Source organism: Lampetra fluviatilis, chromosome 57 (genome assembly GCF_964198595.1).
Source record: "Lampetra fluviatilis chromosome 57, kcLamFluv1.1, whole genome shotgun sequence".
NCBI lineage: Eukaryota > Metazoa > Chordata > Hyperoartia > Petromyzontiformes > Petromyzontidae > Lampetra > Lampetra fluviatilis.
Window position 1 is genome coordinate 606554 of NC_136331.1, and position 26912 is coordinate 633465.

The 26912-nt window shown below is 59.5% G+C and overlaps 1 protein-coding gene across 3 annotated transcripts; it reads right to left on the reverse strand.

Moving 5' to 3' along the window:
• On the reverse strand, positions 1-26872 carry AFG1L (AFG1 like ATPase). 3 transcript variants are annotated; one of them, XM_078880289.1, is made up of 13 exons: positions 26742-26872; positions 25255-25421; positions 24964-25018; positions 24686-24787; positions 24190-24320; positions 23760-23859; positions 21439-21497; positions 20936-21018; positions 20698-20768; positions 20315-20415; positions 19144-19284; positions 3237-3341; positions 2-2543 (listed from the first exon to the last, which is right to left on the reverse strand). In XM_078880289.1, the coding sequence occupies exons 2-13, from the start codon at positions 25264-25266 to the stop codon at positions 2274-2276; spliced, it is 1230 nt and encodes a 409-aa protein (XP_078736415.1). In that variant the 5' UTR covers positions 25267-25421; positions 26742-26872; the 3' UTR covers positions 2-2273. The 3 variants fall into 3 exon arrangements, with proteins under 3 accessions (XP_078736412.1, XP_078736415.1, XP_078736413.1); XM_078880287.1 differs by having other exon boundaries at positions 26576-26840; XM_078880286.1 differs by lacking the exon at positions 26742-26872 and having other exon boundaries at positions 1-2543; positions 25255-25567.
• Positions 26873-26912: the final 40 nt, after the last annotated feature.

Here is a 26912-nt window from a genome sequence, read left to right on the forward strand (position 1 = left end):
CTGCGGTCCACCACGAGGGTCAACCACGGGGGTCAACCACGGCAGAGAGAGGACGGGAGAGTGCATCGCCCAACGCGTTCCTCAGTAACCCACCGTGTTAAAAACGGCGACGTTTCGGGAAAATGGCCCTTCGTGATGGCACATGGAGGCGGAGTGGAGACACGGGCGTGGATACCGGCTGGGGACCACGCGAGACGCCGCACACACCACGGGGGGCGCCAACGCACTGCCAGCAAATAATAGTTTTAATTGCGAGGACGCGCGGACAGCTATAATTTACAAAGTTGTGCACTTGAAATACATTCAGTCGACCTCCGCGCGAACGCCGAGCTCGGAAATGTTCGACCTCGTGACGAAAATTCGGAACCGAGGCGAGAAGCGTGCCAGGCCCGGCGGCCAAGCCGCACGGCCCCGGAGGGGTCCCTCACGATCCGTCGCCTGGCGCCGTGGGCTACGTGGCGACGGGGGTCTCAAGTCCGACGGCCGGGGGGTCGTAGCGAGATCGTGACTCGTGTCGCTCGCGTAAGAGCCAATCGGCTGTCAGGGAAGACCCCCCCTTCCCCCCGTGCAGTATGTCCGGCGTGACATCATCACTCCGTGTGCGCACTGCTATTGTTGTCACAGGAGAAGCCCTCTTCACGAGCGCCCCTGTTAACGACGAATCGCTTAACGACAGCCTCGAGAGCCAAATGTGTTCGACCATTCCCCTATTAACGGGCTGTTGTAGGTACGGTCAATATTAATGAATACGTTGATTAACCATGTTTCTTTGAATGTGTTTATATTGTTACATTTTTACGTAAAACTTTCGTGACTGCAGGAATTCATATTCTTTGGTTCTTTTAGTAAAGTCACGTAGGTAGAAAATATTAATTAGAAAATGTGAATAAAAATAATATAGATTTTTATTTACTTATTTAATCAATATCTACTTTACCGAAAAAAACAAATATGTTTATATTGTTGTTAGTATCTTTACGTATTCATATCCATTGTTTAAATATTATTGGGTGATTAAATGGTAACTTTCGATGCTATCGGAACGAATGAAACCTCTCGCGTGCATTTCCTCGACGAGCTTAACGACCAAATCCCTTAGCGACGGGTTTCGTCGCACCAATGAACGTCGCTGAGAGGTTCCGCTGCATTAATGTGTTTGTTGCCAATAACTTTTGTGATTAATTATGAAATGCAATTACCGGTTACGATGGGGTCACGGCCGGTCCTCGTAAACTCCACGACGCCTACAACGTCCGTAACTTATCGTATTCGCCCGGAGCTACGACAAATCTCAACTCCGACAAAACTTACGACATTAAAACGCCGCCGTGTACCAACTCTTTCCGTACCCTTGTCCCTGCCGAGGTCTCCTCTCACCCACGCCTCACCTTCTTACCAATTCCAGCGAAGCTAGCTTATGAATATGGAAATGTAGGGGATCTTTAAATAGTCAGATATACGCAGAGCCGGCACCGCTGAGATGCTGGGATCCGGTCCGGGTTTCCGTTCGCACAGCCACAGTGGATACATCGTGTGTTGATGGGCTCAGCCTGGTCAGCAATGACTTGCATAGATTCACATAGGGATCCATAGACTTGCATAGAGACCCGTAGACTCACACGTAGACCGAGTTGTCATTAAAAAGGCTGCTCAAGCGTTGTGAGTTGATGGTCTTGGCCCGCTCACCGTTGGCTGGAAACAATAACTATGATAATTGTATGCAGTTCGATTTTTCACTCAAGTTGGTTAAATTCCAGATCTGAAAATCATAACTAAAACATCGGTTCGATAACTTGAAACGGGCTACACTCTCCCGAGTCAAACACTACACGGCCTGACTGCAGCAGCGCGCACGAGCGTCGTGCTGCAGGGCGGGGGAGAGCCCTGCCCCCCCCCCCCCCCCAGAGGTCACCGCTTGACAGGATCTCGGATGTAGTTATGCAATGACCCCTTCCGCGGGCCGGTGGCAAGTAAGAGCCCGGCGTCTCGTGACGCCCCGAGAAGATCTGAAGTCACAAAAACTAAGATTGGAATCGCGTGCGGGTCCCACAAAGGGGACGGTGGTTCAAGTCTAAACTTGTTCCACAAACCCCCCCCCCCAACACCGTGGCTCTTCACCACCCAGCGCACCGTGCCACCCCCCGCCCTCCGCCCCCCGCCCACACTCCACCTTCCCCTCCATGCGAGTCGCTCTCCTAGGGGCTTGGCCAAGGGGTTCCGTAAAGGGGGCTCGCTGAGATGGCCCCCCACAGAGAGGGGGCTGGGAGCCGGTCTCAGCTGTGCCCCATACCGGCGGTGGCGGTGTCTGTATTGGTGGTGGCGGTGGTGGTGTCTGTAATAGTGGTGGTAGTGGTTTTGGCACCGGTGGTGGTGGTGCGGTTGTCTGTAATGGTGGTGGCGGTAGAGGTGTTGGCACTGGTGGTGGTGTTGGCGGCTCCACTCCAGTAGGCGTGGGTGTGCATCTCCGTGAGACGCGAGGTGGTTCGTGCAAATGCAAATGTCTCCTCTTGTCCCCCAAACACGGAGAGAGACGCCGCAGAGGCCTACGAGGGGGGGCAGGGGGAACGCACGCGTGTTGGCAGTTACACGTACGCACAGGTACACACACACGCAAACACACACAAGTATACACACACGTGGGCCGGTTAAAGTATTTGTTACGAGTGTTGGCCGTGGGCGGGAATCGAACCCGGTTAGCCGGGTCCGTAGTGCAGTGCGCTAACCGCTGCACGACTGCTTCACACACACAAAGACAAAGATGCCCCGTATAGCCTTAACAGACTTTAGGGTTAAATGCTGTTAGCGAGCAAACATCCAATAACAACAACAACTGCCATTCGCCACTAAGTGGCGGTGACGTCACCACAGCGCTTGTGCCAGGCTATGTGCATGTTAAGGCCACGTGAATAATGCACCACCTGTGCCCCCTACTGTACCAACTTGCTGTGTTTTAGCCACCCGGCGCTCTGCTCGTTGTTGTGAGTGTCGCTCTTCTAACCTAAGTTGTTGTTGAGTCTCCTCCATAGAGGCCGATCTTGACATCGCTGGTAGCAGTCAGTGGCAAGTCCACTCAGCTCCACATCCTCCTGTACCACATCACTCCATCTCTTCTCTAGCCTGCGCCATGCCCATTTAGCCCCCTCTATCCGGCCAAAAAGCTGTTTAGGCATGCGGTGCCTGGGCATCCGGGCTACATGACCTAACCTCTACACACACGCACGTGCACCACCCCCCACCTCAGCGATGCCCAGCTCATCCATGAGCTCACGATCCATCGATGCGTCCGGCTCACTTGCAAATAGCAGCGACAGCGGCACCTCGGCCGAGATCACCACGCGCACCTACACACGAACCCACGTGTACACACACGGACAAACAGAGACAAAGATCTCCCATGTAGCCTTTAACAGACTGTTGGGGAAAGTGCTGTTAGCGAGCACCTACGAAGACCAGAACAGAGACGTGGAGGAGAGACCGTGGCGTCGTACAGCACACGCCTGTGCAAGTGGTGTAGCGGTGGTGTAGCGGTGTAGTGGTGGTGTAGTGGTGGTGTGGCGGTGGTGTCGCGGTGGTGTAGTGGTGGTGTAGTGGTGTAGTGGTGGTGTCGTGGTTAGTGGTGGTGTAGTGGTGGTGTAGTGGTGGTGTAGTGGTGTAGAGGTGGTGTAGCGGTGGTGTCGTGATGGTGTAGTGGTGGTCAAGTGGTGGTGTAGCGGTGGTGTCGTGATGGTGTAGCGGTGGTGTAGCGGTGGTGTAGTGGTGGTGTCGTGGTGGTGTAGTGGTGGTGTAGTGGTGGTGTCGTGATGGTGTAGTGGTGGTGTAGCAGTGGTGTAGTGGTGGGGTAGCGGTGGTGTAGCGGTGGTGTAGTGGTGGTGTCGTGATGGTGTAGTGGTGGTGTAGTGGTGGTGTAGCGGTGGTGTAGTGATGGTGTAGCGGTGGTGTGGCGGTGGTGTAGCGGTGGTATAGCGGTGGTGCTGTGGTGTTGTAGTGGTGCTGTGGTGGTGTAGCGGTGGTGTGGCGGTGGTGTGGCGGTGGTGTGGCGGTGGTGTGGCGGTGGTGTAGAGGTCGAGTGGTGGTGTAGCGGTGGTGCTGTGGTGGTGTAGTGGTGGTGTAGTGGTGGTGCTGTGGTGGTGTAGTGGTGGTGTAGTGGTGGTGTAGTGGTGGTATAGCGGTGGTGCTGTGGTGTTGTAGTGGTGCTGTGGTGGTGTAGCGGTGGTGTGGCGGTGGTGTGGCGGTGGTGTGGCGGTGGTGTGGCGGTGGTGTAGAGGTTGAGTGGTGGTGTAGCGGTGGTGCTGTGGTGGTGTAGTGGTGGTGTAGTGGTGGTGCTGTGGTGGTGTAGTGGTGGTGTAGTGGTGGTGTAGTGGTGTAGTGGTGGTGTAGTGGTGGGGTAGCCGTGGTGTGGCGGTGGTGTAGCGGTGGTGTGGTGGTGGTGTGGCGGTGTAGTGGTGGTGTAGTGGTGGTGCTGTGGTGGTGTAATGGTGGTGTAGTGGTGGTGTAGCAGTGGTGTGGCGGTGGTGTGGCGGTGTAGTGGTGGTGTAGTGGTGGTGTAGTGGTGGTGTAGCGGTGGTGTGGCGGTGGTGTAGTGGTGTAGTGGTGGTGTAGTGGTGGTGTAGTGGTGGTGTGGCGGTGGTGTAGCGGTGGTGTGGCGGTGGTGTAGTGGTGGTGTGGCGGTGGTGTAGCGGTGGTGTGGCGGTGTAGTGGTGGTGTAGCGGTGGTGTAGCGGTGGTGTGGCGGTGGTGTGGCGGTGGTGTAGCGGTGTAGTGGTGGTGTAGTGGTGGTGTGGCAGTGGTGTAGCGGTGGTGTGGCGGTGGTGTAGTGGTGTAGTGGTGGTGTAGTGGTGGTGTGGCGGTGGTGTAGCGGTGGTGTGGTGGTGGTGTAGTGGTGTAGTGGTGGTGTGGTGGTGGTGTGGCGGTGGTGTAGCGGTGGTGTGGCGGTGTAGTGGTGGTGTAGTGGTGGTGTAGTGGTGGTGTAGCGGTGGTGTAGTGGTGGTGGTGTGGTGGTGTAGTGGTGGTGTCGTGATGGTGTAGTGGTGGTGTAGTGGTGGTGCTGTGGTGGTGCTGTGGTGGTGCTGTGGTGGTGCTGTGGTGGTGTGGTGGTGTAGTGGTGGTGTAGTGGTGGTGTAGCGGTGGTGTAGTGGTGGTGTAGCGGTGGTGTGGCGGTGGTGTGGCGGTGGTGTGGCGGTGGTGAAGCGGTAGTGTGGTGGTAGTGTGGTGGTGGTGTGGCGGTGGTGTAGAGGTCTAGTGGTGGTGTAGCGGTGGTGCTGTGGTGGTGTAGTGGTGGTGTAGTGGTGGTGTAGCGGTGGTGTAGTGGTGGGGTAGCAGTGGTGTGGCGGTGGTGTGGCGGTGTAGTGGTGTAGTGGTGGTGTAGTGGTGGTGCTGTGGTGGTGCTGTGGTGGTGTAGTGGTGGTGTAGCGGTGGTGTAGTAGTGGTGTAGTGGTGGTGTAGCGGTGGTGTGGCCATGGTGCTGTGGTGGTGTAGTGGTGGTGTAGTGGTGGTGTAGTGGTGTAGTGGTGGTGTAGTGGTGGGGTAGCAGTGGTGTGGCGGTGGTGTGGCGGTGGTGTGGCGGTGTAGTGGTGGTGTAGTGGTGGTGTGCCGGTGGTGTAGCGGTGGTGTGGCGGTGTAGTGGTGGTGTAGCGGTGGTGTAGCGGTGGTGTAGCGGTGGTGTGGCGGTGGTGTAGCGGTGTAGTGGTGGTGTAGTGGTGGTGTGGCAGTGGTGTAGCGGTGGTGTGGCGGTGGTGTAGTGGTGTAGTGGTGGTGTAGTGGTGGTGTGGCGGTGGTGTAGCGGTGGTGTGGCGGTGGTGTGGTGGTGTAGTGGTAGTGTAGTGGTGGTGTGGCGGTGGTGTAGCGGTGGTGTGGCGGTGTAGTGGTGGTGTAGTGGTGGTGTAGCGGTGGTGTAGCGGTGGTGTGGCGGTGGTGTGGTGTAGTGGTGGTGTAGTGGTGGGGTAGTGGTGGTGTAGCGGTGGTGTGGCGGTGGTGTAGCGGTGTAGTGGTGGTGTCGTGGTGGTGTAGCGGTGGTGTGGCGGTGGTGTAGTGGTGGTGTAGTGGTGGTGTAGTGGTGGTGTGGCGGTGGTGTAGCGGTGGTGTGGCGGTGGTGTGGTGGTGTAGTGGTGGTGTGGCGGTGGTGTGGCGGTGGTGTAGCGGTGGTGTGGCGGTGTAGTGGTGGTGTAGCGGTGGTGTAGCGGTGGTGTGGCGGTGGTGTGGCGGTGGTGTAGCGGTGTAGTGGTGGTGTAGTGGTGGTGTGGCAGTGGAGTAGCGGTGGTGTGGCGGTGGTGTAGTGGTGTAGTGGTGGTGTAGTGGTGGTGTGGCGGTGGTGTAGCGGTGGTGTGGCGGTGGTGTGGTGGTGTAGTGGTGGTGTAGCGGTGGTGTAGCGGTGGTGTAGCGGTGGTGTGGCGGTGGTGTAGCGGTGGTGTGGCGGTGTAGTGGTGGTGTAGTGGTGGTGTAGTGGTGGTGTAGCGGTGGTGTAGCGGTGGTGTGGCGGTGGTGTGGTGGTGTAGTGGTGGTGTAGTGGTGGGGTAGTGGTGGTATGGCGGTGGTGTGGCGGTGAAGTGGTGGTGTAGCGGTGGTGTAGCGGTGGTGTAGCGGTGGTGTGGCGGTGGTGTAGCGGTGTAGCGGTGTAGTGGTGGTGTAGTGGTGGTGTGGCAGTGGTGTAGCGGTGGTGTGGCGGTGGTGTAGTGGTGTAGTGGTGGTGTAGTGGTGGTGTGGCGGTGGTGTAGCGGTGGTATGGCGGTGGTGTGGTGGTGTAGTGGTGGTGTAGTGGTGGTGTGGCGGTGGTGTAGCGGTGGTGTGGCGGTGTAGTGGTGGTGTAGTGGTGGTGTAGCGGTGGTGTAGCGGTGGTGTGGCGGTGGTGTGGTGGTGTAGTGGTGGGGTAGTGGTGGTGTAGCGGTGGTGTGGCGGTGGTGTAGCGGTGTAGTGGTGGTGTAGTGGTGGTGTAGCGGTGGTGTGGCGGTGGTGTGGTGGTGTAGTGGTGGTGTGGTGGTGTCGTGATGGTGTAGTGGTGGTGTAGTGGCAGTGGTGTGGTGGTGTAGTGGTGGTGTAGTGGTGGTGTCGCGATGGTGTAGTGGTGGTGTAGCGGTGGTGTAGCGGTGGTGTAGTGGTGGTGTAGCGGTGGTGTAGCGGTGGTGGTGTGGTGGTGTAGTGGTGGTGCTGTGGTGGTGCTGTGGTGGTGCTGTGGTGGTGCTGTGGTGGTGCTGTGGTGGTGTGGTTGTGTAGTGGTGGTGTAGTGGTGGTGTAGCGGTGGTGTAGTAGTGGTGTAGTGGTGGGGTAGCAGTGGTGTGGCGGTGGTGTGGCAGTGGTGTGGCGGTGTAGTGGTGTAGTGGTGGTGTAGTGGTGGTGTGGCGGTGGTGTGGCGGTGGTGTGGCGGTGTAGTGGTGTAGTGGTGGTGTAGTGGTGGTGTAGCGGTGGTGTAGCGGTGGTGTGGCGGTGTAGTGGTGGTGTAGCGGTGGTGTAGCGGTGGTGTAGCGGTGGTGTGGCGGTGGTGTAGCGGTGTAGTGGTGGTGTAGTGGTGGTGTGGCAGTGGTGTGGCGGTGGTGTAGTGGTGTAGTGGTGGTGTAGTGGTGGTGTGGCGGTGGTGTAGCGGTGGTGTGGCGGTGGTGTAGCGGTGGTGTGGCGGTGGTGTAGCGGTGGTGTGGCGGTGTAGTGGTGGTGTAGTGGTGGTGTAGTGGTGGTGTAGCGGTGGTGTAGCGGTGGTGTGGCGGTGGTGTGGTGGTGTAGTGGTGGTGTAGTGGTGGGGTAGTGGTGGTGTAGCGGTGGTGTGGCGGTGGTGTAGCGGTGTAGTGGTGGTGTAGTGGTGGAGTAGCGGTGGTGTGGCGGTGGTGTAGTGGTGTAGTGGTGGTGTAGTGGTGGTGTGGCGGTGGTGTAGCGGTGGTGTGGCGGTGGTGTGGTGGTGTAGTGGTGGTGTAGCGGTGGTGTGGCGGTGGTGTAGCGGTGGTGTGGCGGTGTAGTGGTGGTGTAGCGGTGGTGTAGCGGTGGTGTGGCGGTGGTGTGGCGGTGGTGTAGCGGTGTAGTGGTGGTGTAGTGGTGGTGTGACAGTGGTGTAGCGGTGGTGTGGCGGTGGTGTAGTGGTGTAGTGGTGGTGTAGTGGTGGTGTGGCGGTGGTGTAGCGGTGGTGTGGTGGTGGTGTGGTGGTATAGTGGTGGTGTAGTGGTGGTGTGGCGGTGGTGTAGCGGTGGTGTGGCGGTGTAGTGGTGGTGTAGTGGTGGTGTAGTGGTGGTGTAGCGGTGGTGTAGCGGTGGTGTGGCGGTGGTGTGGTGGTGTAGTGGTGGTGTAGTGGTGGGGTAGTGGTGGTGTAGCGGTGGTGTGGCGGTGGTGTAGCGGTGTAGTGGTGGTGTAGTGGTGGTGTAGCGGTGGTGTGGCGGTGGTGTGGTGGTGTAGTGGTGGTGTAGTGGTGGTGTCGTGATGGTGTAGTGGTGGTGTAGTGGCAGTGGTGTGGTGGTGTAGTGGTGGTGTAGTGGTGGTGTCGTGATGGTGTAGTGGTGGTGTAGCGGTGGTGTAGCGGTGGTGTAGTGGTGGTGTCGTGATGGTGTAGCGGTGGTGTAGTGGTGGTGGTGTGGTGGTGTAGTGGTGGTGTAGTGGTGGTGTCGTGATGGTGTAGTGGTGGTGCTGTGGTGGTCCTGTGGTGGTGCTGTGGTGGTGTGGTGGTGTAGTGGTGGTGTAGTGGTGGTGTAGCGGTGGTGTGGCGGTGGTGTGGCGGTGGTGTAGCGGTGGTGAAGCGGTAGTGTGGTGGTAGTGTGGTGGTGGTGTGGCGGTGGTGTAGAGGTCTAGTGGTGGTGTAGCGGTGGTGCTGTGGTGGTGTAGTGGTGGTGTAGTGGTGGTGTAGTGGTGTAGTGGTGGTGTAGTGGTGGGGTAGCAGTGGTGTGGCGGTGGTGTGGTGGTGGTGTGGCGGTGTAGTGGTGTAGTGGTGGTGTAGTGGTGGTGTAGTGGTGGTGCTGTGGTGGTGCTGTGGTGGTGTAGTGGTGGTGTAGCGGTGGTGTAGTAGTGGTGTAGTGGTGGTGTAGCGGTGGTGTGGCCATGGTGCTGTGGTGGTGTAGTGGTGGTGTAGTGGTGTAGTGGTGGTGTAGTGGTGGGGTAGCAGTGGTGTGGCGGTGGTGTGGCGGTGGTGTGGCGATGTAGTGGTGTAGTGGTGGTGTAGTGGTGGTGTGGCGGTGGTGTAGCGGTGGTGTGGCGGTGTAGTGGTGGTGTAGCAGTGGTGTAGCGGTGGTGTAGCGGTGGTGTGGCGGTGGTGTAGCGGTGTAGTGGTGGTGTAGTGGTGGTGTGGCAGTGGTGTAGCGGTGGTGTGGCGGTGGTGTAGTGGTGTAGTGGTGGTGTAGCGGTGGTGTGGCGGTGGTGTGGTGGTGTAGTGGTGGTGTAGTGGTGGTGTGGCGGTGGTGTAGCGGTGGTGTGGCGGTGGTGTGGTGGTATAGTGGTGGGGTAGTGGTGGTGTAGCGGTGGTGTGGCGGTGGTGTAGCGGTGTAGTGGTGGTGTAGTGGTGGTGTAGCGGTGGTGTGGTGGTGTAGTGGTGGTGTAGTGGTGGTGTCGTGATGGTGTAGTGGTGGTGTAGTGGCAGTGGTGTGGTGGTGTAGTGGTGGTGTAGTGGTGGTGTCGTGATGGTGTAGTGGTGGTGTAGCGGTGGTGTAGCGGTGGTGTAGTGGTGGTGTCGTGATGGTGTAGCGGTGGTGTAGTGGTGGTGGTGTGGTGGTGTAGTGGTGGTGTAGTGGTGGTGTCGTGATGGTGTAGTGGTGGTGTAGTGGTGGTGCTGTGGTGGTGCTGTGGTGGTGCTGTGGTGGTGCTGTGGTTGTGTGGTGGTGTAGTGGTGGTGTAGCGGTGGTGTAGCGGTGGTGTGGCGGTGGTGTGGCGGTGGTGTGGCGGTGGTGTAGCGGGGGTGAAGCGGTAGTGTGGTGGTAGTGTGGCGGTGGTGTAGAGGTCTAGTGGTGGTGTAGCGGTGGTGCTGTGGTGGTGTAGTGGTGGTGTAGTGGTGTAGTGGTGGTGTAGTGGTGGGGTAGCAGTGGTGTGGCGGTGGTGTGGCGGTGGTGTGACGGTGTAGTGGTGTAGTGGTGGTGTAGTGGTGGTGTAGTGGTGGTGCTGTGGTGGTGCTGTGGTGGTGTAGTGGTGGTGTAGCGGTGGTGTAGCGGTGGTGTGGCCATGGTGCTGTGGTGGTGTAGTGGTGGTGTAGTGGTGGTGTAGTGGTGGTGTAGTGGTGTAGTGGTGGTGTAGTGGTGGGGTAGCAGTGGTGTGGTGGTGGTGTGGCGGTGGTGTGGCGGTGGTGTGGCGGTGTAGTGGTGTAGTGGTGGTGTAGTGGTGGTGTGGCGGTGGTGTAGCGGTGGTGTGGCGGTGTAGTGGTGGTGTAGCGGTGGTGTAGCGGTGGTGTAGCGGTGGTGTAGCGGTGGTGTGGCGGTGGTGTAGCGGTGTAGTGGTGGTGTAGTGGTGGTGTGGCAGTGGTGTAGCGGTGGTGTGGCAGTGGTGTAGTGGTGTAGTGGTGGTGTAGTGGTGGTGTGGCGGTGGTGTAGCGGTGGTATGGCGGTGGTGTGGTGGTGTAGTGGTGGTGTAGTGGTGGTGTGGCGGTGGTGTAGCGGTGGTGTGGCGGTGTAGTGGTGGTGTAGTGGTGGTGTAGTGGTGGTGTAGCGGTGGTGTAGCGGTGGTGTGGCGGTGGTGTGGTGGTGTAGTGGTGGTGTAGTGGTGGGGTAGTGGTGGTGTAGCGGTGGTGTGGCGGTGGTGTAGCGGTGTAGTGGTGGTGTAGTGGTGGTGTAGCGGTGGTGTGGCGGTGGTGTGGTGGTGTAGTGGTGGTGTAGTGGTGGTGTCGTGATGGTGTAGTGGTGGTGTAGTGGCAGTGGTGTGGTGGTGTAGTGGTGGTGTAGTGGTGGTGTCGTGATGGTGTAATGGTGGTGTAGCGGTGGTGTAGCGGTGGTGTAGTGGTGGTGTCGTGATGGTGTAGCGGTGGTGTAGTGGTGGTGGTGTGGTGGTGTAGTGGTGGTGTAGTGGTGGTGTCGTGATGGTGTAGTGGTGGTGCTGTGGTGGTCCTGTGGTGGTGCTGTGGTGGTGTGGTGGTGTAGTGGTGGTGTAGTGGTGGTGTAGCGGTGGTGTGGCGGTGGTGTGGCGGTGGTGTGGCGGTGGTGTAGCGGTGGTGAAGCGGTAGTGTGGTGGTAGTGTGGTGGTGGGGTGGCGGTGGTGTAGAGGTCTAGTCGTGGTGTAGCGGTGGTGCTGTGGTGGTGTAGTGGTGGTGTAGTGGTGGTGTAGTGGTGTAGTGGTGGTGTAGTGGTGGGGTAGCAGTGGTGTGGCGGTGGTGTGGTGGTGGTGTGGCGGTGTAGTGGTGTAGTGGTGGTGTAGTGGTGGTGTAGTGGTGGTGCTGTGGTGGTGCTGTGGTGGTGTAGTGGTGGTGTAGCGGTGGTGTAGTAGTGGTGTAGTGGTGGTGTAGCGGTGGTGTGGCCATGGTGCTGTGGTGGTGTAGTGGTGGTGTAGTGGTGTAGTGGTGGTGTAGTGGTGGGGTAGCAGTGGTGTGGCGGTGGTGTGGCGGTGGTGTGGCGGTGTAGTGGTGTAGTGGTGGTGTAGTGGTGGTGTGGCGGTGGTGTAGCGGTGGTGTGGCGGTGTAGTGGTGGTGTAGCGGTGGTGTAGCGGTGGTGTAGCGGTGGTGTGGCGGTGGTGTAGCGGTGTAGTGGTGGTGTAGTGGTGTAGTGGTGGTGTGGCAGTGGTGTAGCGGTGGTGTGGCGGTGGTGTAGTGGTGTAGTGGTGGGGTAGTGGTGGTGTAGCGGTGGTGTGGCGGTGGTGTAGCGGTGTAGTGGTGGTGTAGTGGTGGTGTAGCGGTGGTGTGGTGGTGTAGTGGTGGTGTAGTGGTGGTGTCGTGATGGTGTAGTGGTGGTGTAGTGGCAGTGGTGTGGTGGTGTAGTGGTGGTGTAGTGGTGGTGTCGTGATGGTGTAGTGGTGGTGTAGCGGTGGTGTAGCGGTGGTGTAGTGGTGGTGTCGTGATGGTGTAGCGGTGGTGTAGTGGTGGTGGTGTGGTGGTGTAGTGGTGGTGTAGTGGTGGTGTCGTGATGGTGTAGTGGTGGTGTAGTGGTGGTGCTGTGGTGGTGCTGTGGTGGTGCTGTGGTGGTGCTGTGGTTGTGTGGTGGTGTAGTGGTGGTGTAGCGGTGGTGTAGCGGTGGTGTGGCGGTGGTGTGGCGGTGGTGTGGCGGTGGTGTAGCGGGGGTGAAGCGGTAGTGTGGTGGTAGTGTGGTGGTGGTGTGGCGGTGGTGTAGAGGTCTAGTGGTGGTGTAGCGGTGGTGCTGTGGTGGTGTAGTGGTGGTGTAGTGGTGGTGTAGTGGTGTAGTGGTGGTGTAGTGGTGGGGTAGCAGTGGTGTGGCGGTGGTGTGGCGGTGGTGTGACGGTGTAGTGGTGTAGTGGTGGTGTAGCGGTGGTGTAGCGGTGGTGTGGCCATGGTGCTGTGGTGGTGTAGTGGTGGTGTAGTGGTGGTGTAGTGGTGTAGTGGTGGTGTAGTGGTGGGGTAGCGGTGGTGTGGTGGTGGTGTGGCGGTGGTGTGGCGGTGGTGTGGCGGTGTAGTGGTGTAGTGGTGGTGTGGCGGTGGTGTAGCGGTGGTGTGGCGGTGTAGCGGTGGTGTAGCGGTGGTGTAGCGGTGGTGTGGCGGTGGTGTGGTGGTGTAGTGGTGGTGTGGCAGTGGTGTAGCGGTGGTGTGGCAGTGGTGTAGTGGTGTAGTGGTGGTGTAGTGGTGGTGTGGCGGTGGTGTAGCGGTGGTATGGCGGTGGTGTGGTGGTGTAGTGGTGGTGTAGTGGTGGTGTGGCGGTGGTGTAGCGGTGGTGTGGCGGTGTAGTGGTGGTGTAGTGGTGGTGTAGTGGTGGTGTAGCGGTGGTGTAGCGGTGGTGTGGCGGTGGTGTGGTGGTGTAGTGGTGGTGTAGTGGTGGGGTAGTGGTGGTGTAGCGGTGGTGTGGCGGTGGTGTAGCGGTGTAGTGGTGGTGTAGTGGTGGTGTAGCGGTGGTGTGGCGGTGGTGTGGTGGTGTAGTGGTGGTGTGGTGGTGTCGTGATGGTGTAGTGGTGGTGTAGTGGCAGTGGTGTGGTGGTGTAGTGGTGGTGTAGTGGTGGTGTCGTGATGGTGTAGTGGTGGTGTAGCGGTGGTGTAGCGGTGGTGTAGTGGTGGTGTCGTGGTGGTGTAGCGGTGGTGTAGCGGTGGTGGTGTGGTGGTGTAGTGGTGGTGTAGCGGTGGTGTCGTGATGGTGTAGTGGTGGTGTAGTGGTGGTGCTGTGGTGGTGCTGTGGTGGTGCTGTGGTGGTGCTGTGGTGGTGTGGTGGTGTAGTGGTGGTGTAGTGGTGGTGTAGCGGTGGTGTAGTAGTGGTGTAGTGGTGGGGTAGCAGTGGTGTGGCGGTGGTGTGGCGGTGGTGTGGCGGTGTAGTGGTGTAGTGGTGGTGTAGTGGTGGTGTGGCGGTGGTGTAGCGGTGGTGTGGCGGTGTAGTGGTGGTGTAGCGGTGGTGTAGCGGTGGTGTGGCGGTGGTGTAGCGGTGTAGTGGTGGTGTAGTGGTGGTGTGGGAGTGGTGTAGCGGTGGTGTGGCGGTGGTGTAGTGGTGTAGTGGTGGTGTAGTGGTGGTGTGGCGGTGGTGTAGCGGTGGTGTGGCGGTGGTGTGGTGGTGTAGTGGTGGTGTAGTGGTGGTGTGGCGGTGGTGTAGCGGTGGTGTGGCGGTGTAGTGGTGGTGTAGTGGTGGTGTAGTGGTGGTGTAGCGGTGGTGTAGCGGTGGTGTGGCGGTGGTGTGGTGGTGTAGTGGTGGTGTAGTGGTGGGGTAGTGGTGGTGTAGCGGTGGTGTGGCGGTGGTGTAGCGGTGTAGTGGTGGTGTAGTGGTGGTGTAGCGGTGGTGTGGCGGTGGTGTGGTGGTGTAGTGGTGGTGTGGTGGTGTCGTGATGGTGTAGTGGTGGTGTAGTGGCAGTGGTGTGGTGGTGTAGTGGTGGTGTAGTGGTGGTGTCGTGATGGTGTAGTGGTGGTGTAGTGGCAGTGGTGTGGTGGTGTAGTGGTGGTGTAGTGGTGGTGTCGTGATGGTGTAGTGGTGGTGTCGTGATGGTGTAGTGGTGGTGTAGCGGTGGTGTAGCGGTGGTGTAGTGGTGGTGTCGTGATGGTGTAGCGGTGGTGTAGTGGTGGTGGTGTGGTGGTGTAGTGGTGGTGTAGTGGTGGTGTCGTGATGGTGTAGTGGTGGTGCTGTGGTGGTGCTGTGGTGGTGCTGTGGTGGTGCTGTGGTGTAGTGGTGGTGTAGTGGTGGTGTAGCGGTGGTGTAGTAGTGGTGTAGTGGTGGGGTAGCAGTGGTGTGGCGGTGGTGTGGCGGTGGTGTGGCGGTGTAGTGGTGTAGTGGTGGTGTAGTGGTGGTGTGGCGGTGGTGTAGCGGTGGTGTGGCGGTGTAGTGGTGGTGTAGCGGTGGTGTAGCGGTGGTGTAGCGGTGGTGTGGCGGTGGTGTAGCGGTGTAGTGGTGGTGTAGTGGTGGTGTGGCAGTGGTGTAGCGGTGGTGTGGCGGTGGTGTAGTGGTGTAGTGGTGGTGTAGTGGTGGTGTGGCGGTGGTGTAGCGGTGGTGTGGCGGTGGTGTAGCGGTGGTGTGGCGGTGGTGTAGCGGTGGTGTGGCGGTGTAGTGGTGGTGTAGTGGTGGTGTAGTGGTGGTGTAGCGGTGGTGTAGCGGTGGTGTGGTGGTGTAGTGGTGGTGTAGTGGTGGGGTAGTGGTGGTGTAGCGGTGGTGTGGCGGTGGTGTAGCGGTGTAGTGGTGGTGTAGTGGTGGAGTAGCGGTGGTGTGGCGGTGGTGTAGTGGTGTAGTGGTGGTGTAGTGGTGGTGTAGTGGTGCTGTGGCGGTGGTGTAGCGGTGGTGTGGCGGTGGTGTGGTGGTGTAGTGGTGGTGTAGCGGTGGTGTGGCGGTGGTGTAGCGGTGGTGTGGCGGTGTAGTGGTGGTGTAGCGGTGGTGTAGCGGTGGTGTGGCGGTGGGGTGGTGGTGTAGTGGTGGTGTAGTGGTGGGGTAGTGGTGGTGTAGCGGTGGTGTGGCGGTGGTGTAGCGGTGTAGTGGTGGTGTAGTGGTGGTGTAGCGGTGGTGTGGCGGTGGTGTGGTGGTGTAGTGGTGGTGTAGTGGTGGTGTCGTGATGGTGTAGTGGTGGTGTAGTGGCAGTGGTGTGGTGGTGTAGTGGTGGTGTAGTGGTGGTGTCGTGATGGTGTAGTGGTGGTGTAGCGGTGGTGTAGCGGTGGTGTAGTGGTGGTGTCGTGATGGTGTAGCGGTGGTGTAGTGGTGGTGGTGTGGTGGTGTAGTGGTGGTGTAGCGGTGGTGTAGTAGTGGTGTAGTGGTGGGGTAGCAGTGGTGTGGCGGTGGTGTGGCGGTGGTGTGGCGGTGTAGTGGTGTAGTGGTGGTGTTGTGGTGGTGTGGCGGTGGTGTAGCGGTGGTGTGGCGGTGTAGTGGTGGTGTAGCGGTGGTGTAGCGGTGGTGTGGCGGTGGTGTAGCGGTGTAGTGGTGGTGTAGTGGTGGTGTGGCAGTGGTGTAGCGGTGGTGTGGCGGTGGTGTAGTGGTGTAGTGGTGGTGTAGTGGTGGTGTGGCGGTGGTGTAGCGGTGGTGTGGCGGTGGTGTAGCGGTGGTGTGGCGGTGGTGTAGCGGTGGTGTAGCGGTGGTGTGGCGGTGGTGTAGCGGTGTAGTGGTGGTGTAGTGGTGGTGTGGCAGTGGTGTAGCGGTGGTGTGGCGGTGGAGTAGTGGTGTAGTGGTGGTGTAGTGGTGGTGTGGCGGTGGTGTAGCGGTGGTGTGGCGGTGGTGTAGCGGTGGTGTGGCGGTGGTGTGGCGGTGGTGTGGCGGTGTAGTGGTGGTGTAGTGGTGGTGTAGTGGTGGTGTAGCGGTGGTGTAGCGGTGGTGTGGCGGTGGTGTGGTGGTGTAGTGGTGGTGTAGTGGTGGGGTAGTGGTGGTGTAGCGGTGGTGTGGCGGTGGTGTAGCGGTGTAGTGGTGGTGTAGTGGTGGAGTAGCGGTGGTGTGGCGGTGGTGTAGTGGTGTAGTGGTGGTGTTGTGGTGGTGTAGTGGTGGTGTGGCGGTGGTGTAGCGGTGGTGTGGCGGTGGTGTGGTGGTGTAGTGGTGGTGTAGCGGTGGTGTGGCGGTGGTGTAGCGGTGGTGTGGCGGTGTAGTGGTGGTGTAGCGGTGGTGTAGCGGTGGTGTGGCGGTGTAGTGGTGGTGTAGTGGTGGGGTAGTGGTGGTGTAGCGGTGGTGTGGCGGTGGTGTAGCGGTGTAGTGGTGGTGTAGTGGTGGTGTAGCGGTGGTGTGGCGGTGGTGTGGTGGTGTAGTGGTGGTGTAGTGGTGGTGTCGTGATGGTGTAGTGGTGGTGTAGTGGCAGTGGTGTGGTGGTGTAGTGGTGGTGTAGTGGTGGTGTCGTGATGGTGTAGTGGTGGTGTAGCGGTGGTGTAGCGGTGGTGTAGTGGTGGTGTCGTGATGGTGTAGCGGTGGTGTAGTGGTGGTGGTGTGGTGGTGTAGTGGTGGTGTAGTGGTGGTGTCGTGATGGTGTAGTGGTGGTGTAGTGGTGGTGTAGTGGTGGTGTGGCGGTGGTGTAGCGGTGGTGTGGCGGTGTAGTGGTGGTGTAGCGGTGGTGTAGCGGTGGTGTAGCGGTGGTGTGCCGGTGGTGTAGCGGTGTAGTGGTGGTGTAGTGGTGGTGTGGCAGTGGTGTAGCGGTGGTGTGGCGGTGGTGTAGTGGTGTAGTGGTGGTGTAGTGGTGGTGTGGCGGTGGTGTAGCGGTGGTGTGGCGGTGGTGTAGCGGTGGTGTGGCGGTGGTGTAGCGGTGGTGTGGCGGTGTAGTGGTGGTGTAGTGGTGGTGTAGTGGTGGTGTAGCGGTGGTGTAGCGGTGGTGTGGCGGTGGTGTGGTGGTGTAGTGGTGGTGTAGTGGTGGGGTAGTAGTGGTGTAGCGGTGGTGTGGCGGTGGTGTAGCGGTGTAGTGGTGGTGTAGTGGTGGAGTAGCGGTGGTGTGGCGGTGGTGTAGTGGTGTAGTGGTGGTGTAGTGGTGGTGTAGTGGTGGTGTGGCGGTGGTGTAGCGGTGGTGTGGCGGTGGTGTGGCGGTGTAGTGGTGGTGTAGCGGTGGTGTGGCGGTGGTGTAGCGGTGGTGTGGCGGTGTAGTGGTGGTGTAGCGGTGGTGTAGCGGTGGTGTGGCGGTGGGGTGGTGGTGTAGTGGTGGTGTAGTGGTGGGGTAGTGGTGGTGTAGCGGTGGTGTGGCGGTGGTGTAGCGGTGTAGTGGTGGTGTAGTGGTGGTGTAGCGGTGGTGTGGCGGTGGTGTGGTGGTGTAGTGGTGGTGTAGTGGTGGTGTCGTGATGGTGTAGTGGTGGTGTAGTGGCAGTGGTGTGGTGGTGTAGTGGTGGTGTAGTGGTGGTGTCGTGATGGTGTAGTGGTGGTGTAGCGGTGGTGTAGCGGTGGTGTAGTGGTGGTGTCGTGATGGTGTAGCGGTGGTGTAGTGGTGGTGGTGTGGTGGTGTAGTGGTGGTGTAGTGGTGGTGTCGTGATGGTGTAGTGGTGGTGTAGTGGTGGTGCTGTGGTGGTGCTGTGGTGGTGCTGTGGTGGTGCTGTGGTTGTGTGGTGGTGTAGTGGTGGTGTAGCGGTGGTGTAGCGGTGGTGTGGCGGTGGTGTGGCGGTGGTGTGGCGGTGGTGTAGCGGTGGTGAAGCGGTAGTGTGGTGGTAGTGTGGTGGTGGTGTGGCGGTGGTGTAGAGGTCTAGTGGTGGTGTAGCGGTGGTGCTGTGGTGGTGTAGTGGTGGTGTAGTGGTGGTGTAGTGGTGGTGTAGTGGTGGGGTAGCAGTGGTGTGGCGGTGGTGTGGCGGTGGTGTGGCGGTGTAGTGGTGTAGTGGTGGTGTAGTGGTGGTGTAGTGGTGGTGCTGTGGTGGTGTAGTGGTGGTGTAGCGGTGGTGTAGTAGTGGTGTAGTGGTGGTGTAGCGGTGGTGTGGCCATGGTGCTGTGGTGGTGTAGTGGTGGTGTAGCGGTGGTGTAGCGGTGGTGTGGCGGTGGTGTAGTGGTGTAGTCGTGGTGTAGTGGTGGTGTAGCGGTGGTGTAGTGGTGTTGTGGCGGTGGTGTGGTGGTGTAGTGGTGGTGTAGTGGTGGTGTCGTGATGGTGTAGTGGTGGTGTAGTGGTGGTGTAGTGGCGGTGGTGTGGTGGTGTAGTGGTGGTGTAGTGGTGGTGTCGTGATGGTGTAGTGGTGGTGTAGCGGTGGTGTAGTGGTGGTGTAGTGGTGGTGTAGAGGTCTAGTGGTGGTGTAGTGGTGGTGTAGCGGTGGTGTAGCGGTAGTGAAGCGGTAGTGTGGTGGTGGTGTGGCGGTGGTGTAGTGGTGGTGTAGTGGTGGTGTAGAGGTCTAGTGGTGGTGTCGCGGTGGTGTAGCGGTGGTGCTGTGGTGGTGTAGTGGTGGTGTAGTGGTGGTGCTGTGGTGGTGTAGTGGTGGTGTAGTGGTGGTGCTGTGGTGGTGTAGTGGTGGTGCTGTGGTGGTGTAGTGGTGGTGTAGTGGTGGTGCTGTGGTGGTGTAGTGGTGGTGGTGTAGTGGTGGTGCTGTGGTGGTGTAGTGGTGGTGTAGTGGTGGTGCTGTGGTGGTGCTGTGGTGGTGTGGCGGTGGTGTGGCGGTGTAGTGGTGGTGTAGTGGTGGTGCTGTGGTGGTGTAGTGGTGGTGTGGCGGTGGTGTGGCGGTGGTGTGGTGGTGTAGTGGTGGTGTAGTGGTGGTGCTGTGGTGGTGCTGTGGTGGTGTAGTGGTGGTGTAGCGGTGGTGTAGTAGTGGTGTAGCGGTGGTATAGCGGTGGTGCTGTGGTGGTGTAGTGGTGGTGTAGTGGTGGTGCTGTGGTGGTGTAGTGGTGGTGCAGTGGTGTAGTGGTGGTGTAGTGGTGGGGTAGCCGTGGTGTGGCGGTGGTGTGGCGGTGGTGTGGCGGTGTAGTGGTGTAGTGGTGGTGTAGTGGTGGTCCTGTAGTGGTGCTGTGGTGGTGTAGTGGTGGTGTAGCGGTGGTGTAGTAGTGGTGTAGTGGTGGAGTAGCGGTGATGTAGTGGTGGTGTGGCCGTGGTGCTGTGGTGGTGTAGTGGTGGTGTAGCGGTGGTGTGGCGGTGGTGTAGTGGTGTAGTGGTGGTGTAGTGGTGGTGTAGCGGTGGTGTAGTGGTGGTGTGGCGGTGGTGTGGTGGTGTAGCGGTGGTGTAGCGGTGGTGTAGCGATGGTGTAGCGATGGTGTAGCGGTGGTGTAGTGGTGGTGTAGGAGACCTTGGCGTCGTAAAGCGTGTCCACGAGGGTGATGAATCGCCGCGCCTGCGTGCGCTGCGCCAGCGTGAGTCGCGGGACGCGCCGCACGAACACCGTGCGGAAGTGGCGACACAGCTCCAGGTAATCGCTCGCTCCCAGGGGCTGAGACGGGGACACACGCCAGGGCACTCGCTCACTCACTCACCACTCGCTCAAGGGGCACTTACCACTCACTCACCCACTCACTCACTCACAGGGCACTCACCTGTCACTCACCACTCACTCACCACTCACAGGGCACTCACCACTTGCTCGCTCACTCACCCACTCACTCACAGGGCACTCACCACTCACAGGGCACTCACCACTCACTCACCACTCACCACTCACTCACAAGGCACTCACCACTCACTCACTCACCACTCACTCACCACTCACTCACAGGGCACTCACCACTCACAGGGCACTCACCACTCACTCACCACTTACTCACCACTCACAGGGCACTCACCACTCACTCACCACTCACTCACAGGGCACTCACCACTCACTCACAGGGCACTCACCACTCACTCACCACTCACTCACAAGGCACTCACCACTCACTCACCACTCACTCACTCACAGGGCACTCACCACTCACTCACCACTCACAAGGCACTCACCACTCACTCACCACTCACCCACCACTCACTCACAGGGCACTCACCACTCACTCACCACTCACTCACCACTCACTCACTCACTCACAAGGCACTCACCACTCACTCACTCACTCACTCACAGGGCACTCACCACTCACTCACCACTCACTCACCACTCACTCACTCACAGGGCACTCACCACTCACTCACTCACAGGGCACTCACCACTCACAGGGCACTCACCACTCACAGGGCACTCACCACTCACTCACTCACCACTCGGTCAATCAATCACGGGGCACTCACCACTCACTCAGCACTCACAGGGCACTCACCACTCACTCACCACTCACTCACCACTCGGTCAATCAATCACGGGGCACTCACCACTCACTCACTCACAGGGCACTCACCACTCACTCACTCACCACTCACAGGCCACTCAACACTTGCTCACTCGCTCGCTCGCTCACTCACTCACTCACCACACGGTCAATCAATCACAGGGCACTCACCGCTCACTCACCGCTCACTCACCGCTCACTCACCCGGTCGCACAGCTCGGAGAAGGTGCAGTCGGCAACGTCACCGCAAGCGCGTCTCAAGCGCAGCTCCCTGCAGCCCACGCGGAGGAGACGCGGACGCGGGACTGCACACGGCACGTCACGGCGAAACCATGGCGACAGCATGGTGACATCACGGACAAATACCACGGTGAAATAGCAATTTTTTTTTTGCAAAATTACGTCACGTGCCCACGCAAATCAGAATAAATCACAGGGAAATCATGAAGATCATGTCAATCATGGCGCACGGCACAAGACACTCCGGCATAATCCCGGCACGACAGCAGAGGTCACGGCACGAGGCGCACGCCGCGGCCGTGCATCGCAGTGGCGCAGGCGGGATTGCATGGGGGGGCGGCGCTCACTGTCGTTCTGCGAGTAGGCGAGCTCGTCGAACAGCGAGTCCAGCCGCTCGTCCGCGTCCGCGTCGCCCGTCCTGCACGTGGCGAGAGACGCGGCGGTCAGCATGCGGGCGGTGACCGGAGCCGACGCGGGCTCCCTTCCAACCCAATACCGGTGAACTGCCGGACGCGTTTATTTGGAAAGCTCGTATAAACGTGGAACACGCCGTGCCGTGCGGTGTGCTGTGGCTGGAGGCCTCACAGGAAGTAGAGCTTCCCGGTGGCAGGCTGGCCGTGCTGGCGGTAGTCGATGCCCGAGTCCAGCTGTATGCACTCACAGTGAGCCTGCGCACGCGCACACAGACATCCCCCGTGTAGCCCCTGACAGGCTTCTTGAGGCAAATGTTGTTCGCGAGCAGCACCTCTGGCGTACGAGGGGTGGTGTGGCCAGGCCACACCCGGCCGCCTTTGTCCATGTTTATACACGCACACGCACACAGTGCCGGGTATTAATTTAAGGCCGATTCTAACTAGGGGAGGCCCAGGACAGGTTAATTTACTCATCACCGACGTTAACCGGAGAGCAGTGCGCTAACCACTGTGCCACTGCTCCCCACCACAAACACTGAGCCTGCACACACACAACCCACATACAGCCCATGTCAGAGAGTTCACCGAGTCACCCTGTGGAGTTGACCGAGTCACCCTCTGGAGTTGACCGCATCAGAGTCTCTCGGCACGCAGGAGGCCGGCGCTGCCCCTCACCTTGAGGACGCCGATGAAGGGGAGGAAGTTGACCCTCTGCAGGCCGTGCTTGTACAGGTCTGGGACAAACACACGGCGCCAACTCCAGCAACCACTCCGGGCCGGTAGGACCCCCACCACCACCACCGCTCTCCCCACCACCACCACCACCACTACCACTCTTCCCACCACCACCACCACCGCTCTCCCCACCACCACCATCGCTCTCCACCACCACCACCGCTCTCCCCACCACCATCACCACCACCACCACCACCACCACCACTCTCCCCACCACCACCACTACCACTCTCCCCACCACCACCACCACCGCTCTCCCCACCACCACCACCACCACCACTCTCCCCACCACCACCACTACCACTCTCCCCACCACCACCACCACCGCTCTCCCCACCACCACCACCACCACTCTCCCCACCACCACCACCACTACCACTCTCCCCACAACCACCACCACCGCTCTCCCCACCACCACCACCACCACTCTCCCCACCACCACCACTACCACTCTCCCCACCACCACCACCACCGCACTCCCCACCACCACCACCACCGCTCTCCCCACCACCACCGCCACCGCTCTCCCCACCACCACCGCCACCGCTCTCCCCACCACCACCGCTCTCCCCACCACCACCACCACCACTCTCCCCACCACCACCGCCACCGCTCTCCCCACCACCACCACTACCACTCTCCCCACCACCACCACCACCGCTCTCCCCACCACCACCGCCACCGCTCTCCCCACCACCACCGCCACCGCTCTCCCCACCACCACCGCCACCGCTCTCCCCACCACCACCACCACCGCTCTCCCCACCACCACCGCCACCGCTCTCCCCACCACCACTACCACCGCTCTCCCCACCACCAACCACCAGCACCACCACTGCTCTCCCCACCACCACCTCCACCACCGCCGCTCTCCCCACCACCATCACCGCTCTCCCCACCACCACTGCTATCCCCACTACCGAGTAAATCAGCGAGTGCTGGATCATCCGTCGACCTGACCGTCGATTTACCCCGACCTCTATCCGGTGGTTGAGTGAGGTGGGAGCCGGGTGCTCCACCCCAGTTCTGAGAGCACCAGCAGCAGGAGGATTCCAGCTGTTGCCGAATCTGTACTGCGCGTAGCAGCAGTGATAAGTTATAAGGCCTTGGTACGGAGAATAAAAGCAGACTTCTCCATAGCCAGATGAGTGACACCGCCGCTCCACGGCAAGCTCAAAAGAGATTACTGTGCCAAGCCGAGTCGTGGTTTATCTGTTGATAAGACTATCAAAGCATCAGACGATTCAGGAGGAGCTGTGGATTGGCCAGCCCTACGTGGTTATGGTCATCGCTGAATGCGCGCAGAGGTTGTTATGGAGTACGATGCCACGAAGGGCGCCGTCATCTGCCAAGGAAGTGGCTCCCATTGTGAGTGGGAGACGAGTTGGTAATGTATGTATAATTTATTTCGCATCGTACGTAGCCAACTGTGCTAATCGGAGGTGTGGGGGAAGGACAACAACCTAAACACATAAAGCAGTTCTAAAGAAATTAGTTTTCAATATAGATAATTTAAAGTGCATAGCTCCAGTGGCTTCATAATATCTGCAGGGAAGAGAGTTACAGACGGCTGTTGAAGCTCATCTGAAAGCACACGATGCAGTGACCGTCTTTGTTCGATGGTAACAAGGCGGAGGAGTAACGTTGGGAGACGACGCAGAGATCTTGCGGAAGGCCAGAGCAAACGGTGAAGGTACCAGCCTGGCCACTGTCTAATACCACGTCTATAGACCTATCAGTTGTTAGGAAGCTGAAATTTAGGCTTGCAGATTAGAGATGAGAGTGTTGTGCCAAGCAGATTAATGCTTTCATCACAGTAATTACCAACATGTATAAAAGCACACGATGTTTCACGGGCACAAGCGACTGTAACCCTGTGGCGCGGAGCCGAGCTCGGTGTCGCTCAAAAACCGGGCGAGAGAGGTGCGGCTTTCAGGAGAGAGGTGGGGCCTTCAAGACAGAGGTGGGGCCTTCAGGAGAGGGGTGGGGCCTTCAAGAGAGGGGTGGGGCCTTCAGGAGAGGGTGGGGCTGTTAACAGAAGGGTGGGAGACTTTAAATGTCAGCGTAGATTGAACGCTGCTGCGAATGTGCAGCATGATGGCTGCGTTCCAAACACATTGGTGGTGGGGATGATAGTGGTGGGGATGATAGTGGTGGGGATGATAGTGGTGGGGATGATAGTGGTGGTGGTAGTGGTGCCGGTGGTAGTTGTAGCAGAGTGCTCGTGCGCTCGCGGCCGGTGCCGGTGGGGTGTGCGCTACCGTCGGGCGGGCGGTTGGAGGTGGCCACCATCACCACGCCGAGGCGGAACAGGTTCTCAAACAGCTGCTTCAGGATCATGGCATCCGCAATGTCGGTCACCTGCAGCATAGTGGCATCCACGTAAGTCTGTGGGTCTCTGTGTGAGACTACGGGTCTCTGTGCAAGTCCGTGGGTCTCTGTGAGTCCATTGGCCTCTGGGTCTCTGTGAGTCCATTGGCCTCTGTGCGAGTCCGTGGGTCTCGGGTGAGACTGCATATTTCTGTGTGAGTCGTGGGTCTCTGTGAGCTTGCGGGTGGTCTGTGCGAGTCTGGAAAAGTTTGAAAAAGCAAGGAGTAGCTTGCAGGAGTATGGAGGAGTCAGGAGAAGTGAGGAGGAGGGTGGAGACGCTGCAAGGAGGAGCAATGAAGGGGCGAGGAGAAGGAGGGGCACCTGAAACTCGTCGAAGCACAGCAGGTGCGTGTCTTGGCTGATGAGCGCCGCCACGGGCGCAATGGGGTCGTACGCAGTCGCCATGCGGCCCACGCGCCGCACTGGCAGAGTGCGCTTCAGCCGGTGTATCCCTGCAATGGGGGTATGGGAGTGGGGGGGTGGGGGGTGGTAGGTGGCACGGGGGAACCCGGGGGGAGGCACAGGGACGCGGGGGGAGACACGGGTAAAGTACACAACAGAAATAGCGTTTGCTGCCCTGCCCTCGACTGCGCACAACTCCGACAGGGCCTGCATCACTGTACGTAGCGATTGCCCTTCCATATACTTACTCTGTACCTACACACATGCGGGCAAGTGGAGGGGGGAGCCCGGGGAGCGTGCGGGCGAGCGGGGAGAATTCAGGGAGCGTGGGGGTGAGTGGGGGAAAGTGCAGGGAGCGTGCGGGCGAGCGGGGGCGGAGGTGCATGGAGAGCGCGTGGGCGAGCGGGGAGCTCACGGCTGTGGATGTCGAGCATGAACGAGTGGAAGTGGACGCGGCACTTCCTCTCCACCTCCACGTGCGAGAAGAAGAGGTCCATGAGCATCGTCTTGCCTGTGCCTGCCACCACGCAGCACACGCATCGCAAGCTCGGCACGGCCCAAGCATGGCTCAATTGTGCAGTGGAAAAAGGGAATTATTTTGCCTTCACACAATCGGGAACCCAGCTAACGGTGTGGTGCTGTGCGGTGGGGTGCAGTATGGAACAGCCCGGTGTGGTGCGAGGGGGAACCCACCGACGTCACCGTGAATGTAAATCCCTTTCACGGGCGGAGTTGGAGCCGACATCAGCTGAGACAAACCCCCAAAGACAAACACAATCACACCCACAACTTGTTAGGGATAGTGAGCAAGTGCGCAGTGAGAGTGTGTGCACACCTATGTGATGCTGTGTGACACCTGTGTGACGTCGTCACAGGTGACACAGGTGTGACACCTGTGTGATGCTGGGTCACACCGACACCTGTGTGACACCTGCGCCGACGCTACGCGGCCCTGAGGACCGCCCCCCACCCCACCCCCACTACCTGTGCCCACATCCCCGGCTGTGGGGGACTGTACCCCCTCAGTGCGTCGTGCAGCCCCTGCAGCCGGCCCACCACCGCCCGCTGCTGCTCGTCGGCCCTCAGCTCCCCGCGCTCCACCAGCTCGGCGTAGGCGGCCACGGGCCCCCCCCGCGTGTGCACGCATGAGGCTGCAGCCCACGGCACGCACCACCCGGACACAACGCCATGAGTCCGCCACTCGGAAAGGAACATCAGCGTCATCGTCATAATAACAATACGTTACTATTTGTAAAGTGGCGCATTTCATCCGTAGATCCCACCAATGGAAAGCCAGGAAATAAAATAGAACCTGCACAGGGTAAACGGCCAGAACTACGCAGGGGGTAAAAGACACGATTAAATAAATATATAACGACTCCGATTGTCTTATTAGCAGAAGAAAATAGTTCCAAAGCTTGGGGGCTGCATTGGCAAAAGCCGATCACCCCAGAAAATGAGCCTTGACCTCGGAGTCCTTAGAAGGCGGTGATCCGATAGCCCTCAGGGAGCTCGTTGGAGAGTAAACACGGATCGGTTCCTGTAAATATTGCAGGGCGAACCCAGAGTTCCTTGTAGGTCAGCAGCAGCGTCTCACAGTCCACTCGGGACTTGACTGGTAGCCAGCTATAAGGACAAACGAGCAGGTGCGTGATGAGCTCCTGAAACGTGCTCGCTTCAAGGCTCTAGCAGCTGCATTCTCAACGAGCTGGAGTCTACCCAGCACCTTACTCGGAATTCCGAACATCATTGGCCGTGGTCAATCCACTGCTGGATGAACGTCTCCTGCCCAAGCCGCTGCCTCTCACGATCCCTGCCCTGGAACGATCCACACACATCAGTGGCAGCCTGCTCCACCGCCGTCTCCTCCACGGCGGTGGTAACTCCTCTTGGACGCGTTCCCCGTCCCTGTGGCTGCTGCCATTCCGTTCTTAAGCCTCGACCATCGTCGTCCGCCACGCTCCCTTCGCGCCATGACGCGTCCTGCCCAAGCCCCGCTCACCAAAATCCAGGGTTAAGGATGGGTTCGGAGTTCGGGGGTTCGTGTTAGGTTTGAGGAAAGGGGTTAAGGTTAGGCCAGGATGTTAAGGTGTAGTATGAGTGAGGGTTCGAGGGATAATGTGCGGGTTTTAGGGGCCATGGTTCGGCATTGGGACCAGAAACAATATCTCCACAAGGGCCCCAGTGAGGGATAAGGGTGAATGTGAGGGCAGTTTAGGGGCTCGTAGTTAGTGTTCGGCACTTAAAGGGACACCCCCCCGCCCCCCAAGGGCATGAGCGAGGGCGTCTGGGGCCCCGTCCCCACCTGGTACACGGCAGGAGAGGAGTCGCAGGGCCCGCAGCCGCGTCCAGGGGGCCCCGGGGGCCATGGCGACCCAAGGGGTCCCGGGGGGTCCCGGGGGGAGCCGAGGGGGTCAGGGGTGGAACGCACAGGGGCCCGGTGCCGGCAAGGGCACGGGCGCCGCCATTACCGGAAGTGACGCGATCGCAGTGGGCGGAGTCGCGCGCGTCGTGCCCGGGGAGAGTTTAGGGAGAGATTAGAGAGAGTTTAGAGAGAGGGAGGGGAGAGATTATGGAGAGTGTTTAGAGAGAAAGTTTAGAGAGAGATTAGAGAGAGTTTAGAGAGAGGGAGGGGAGAGATT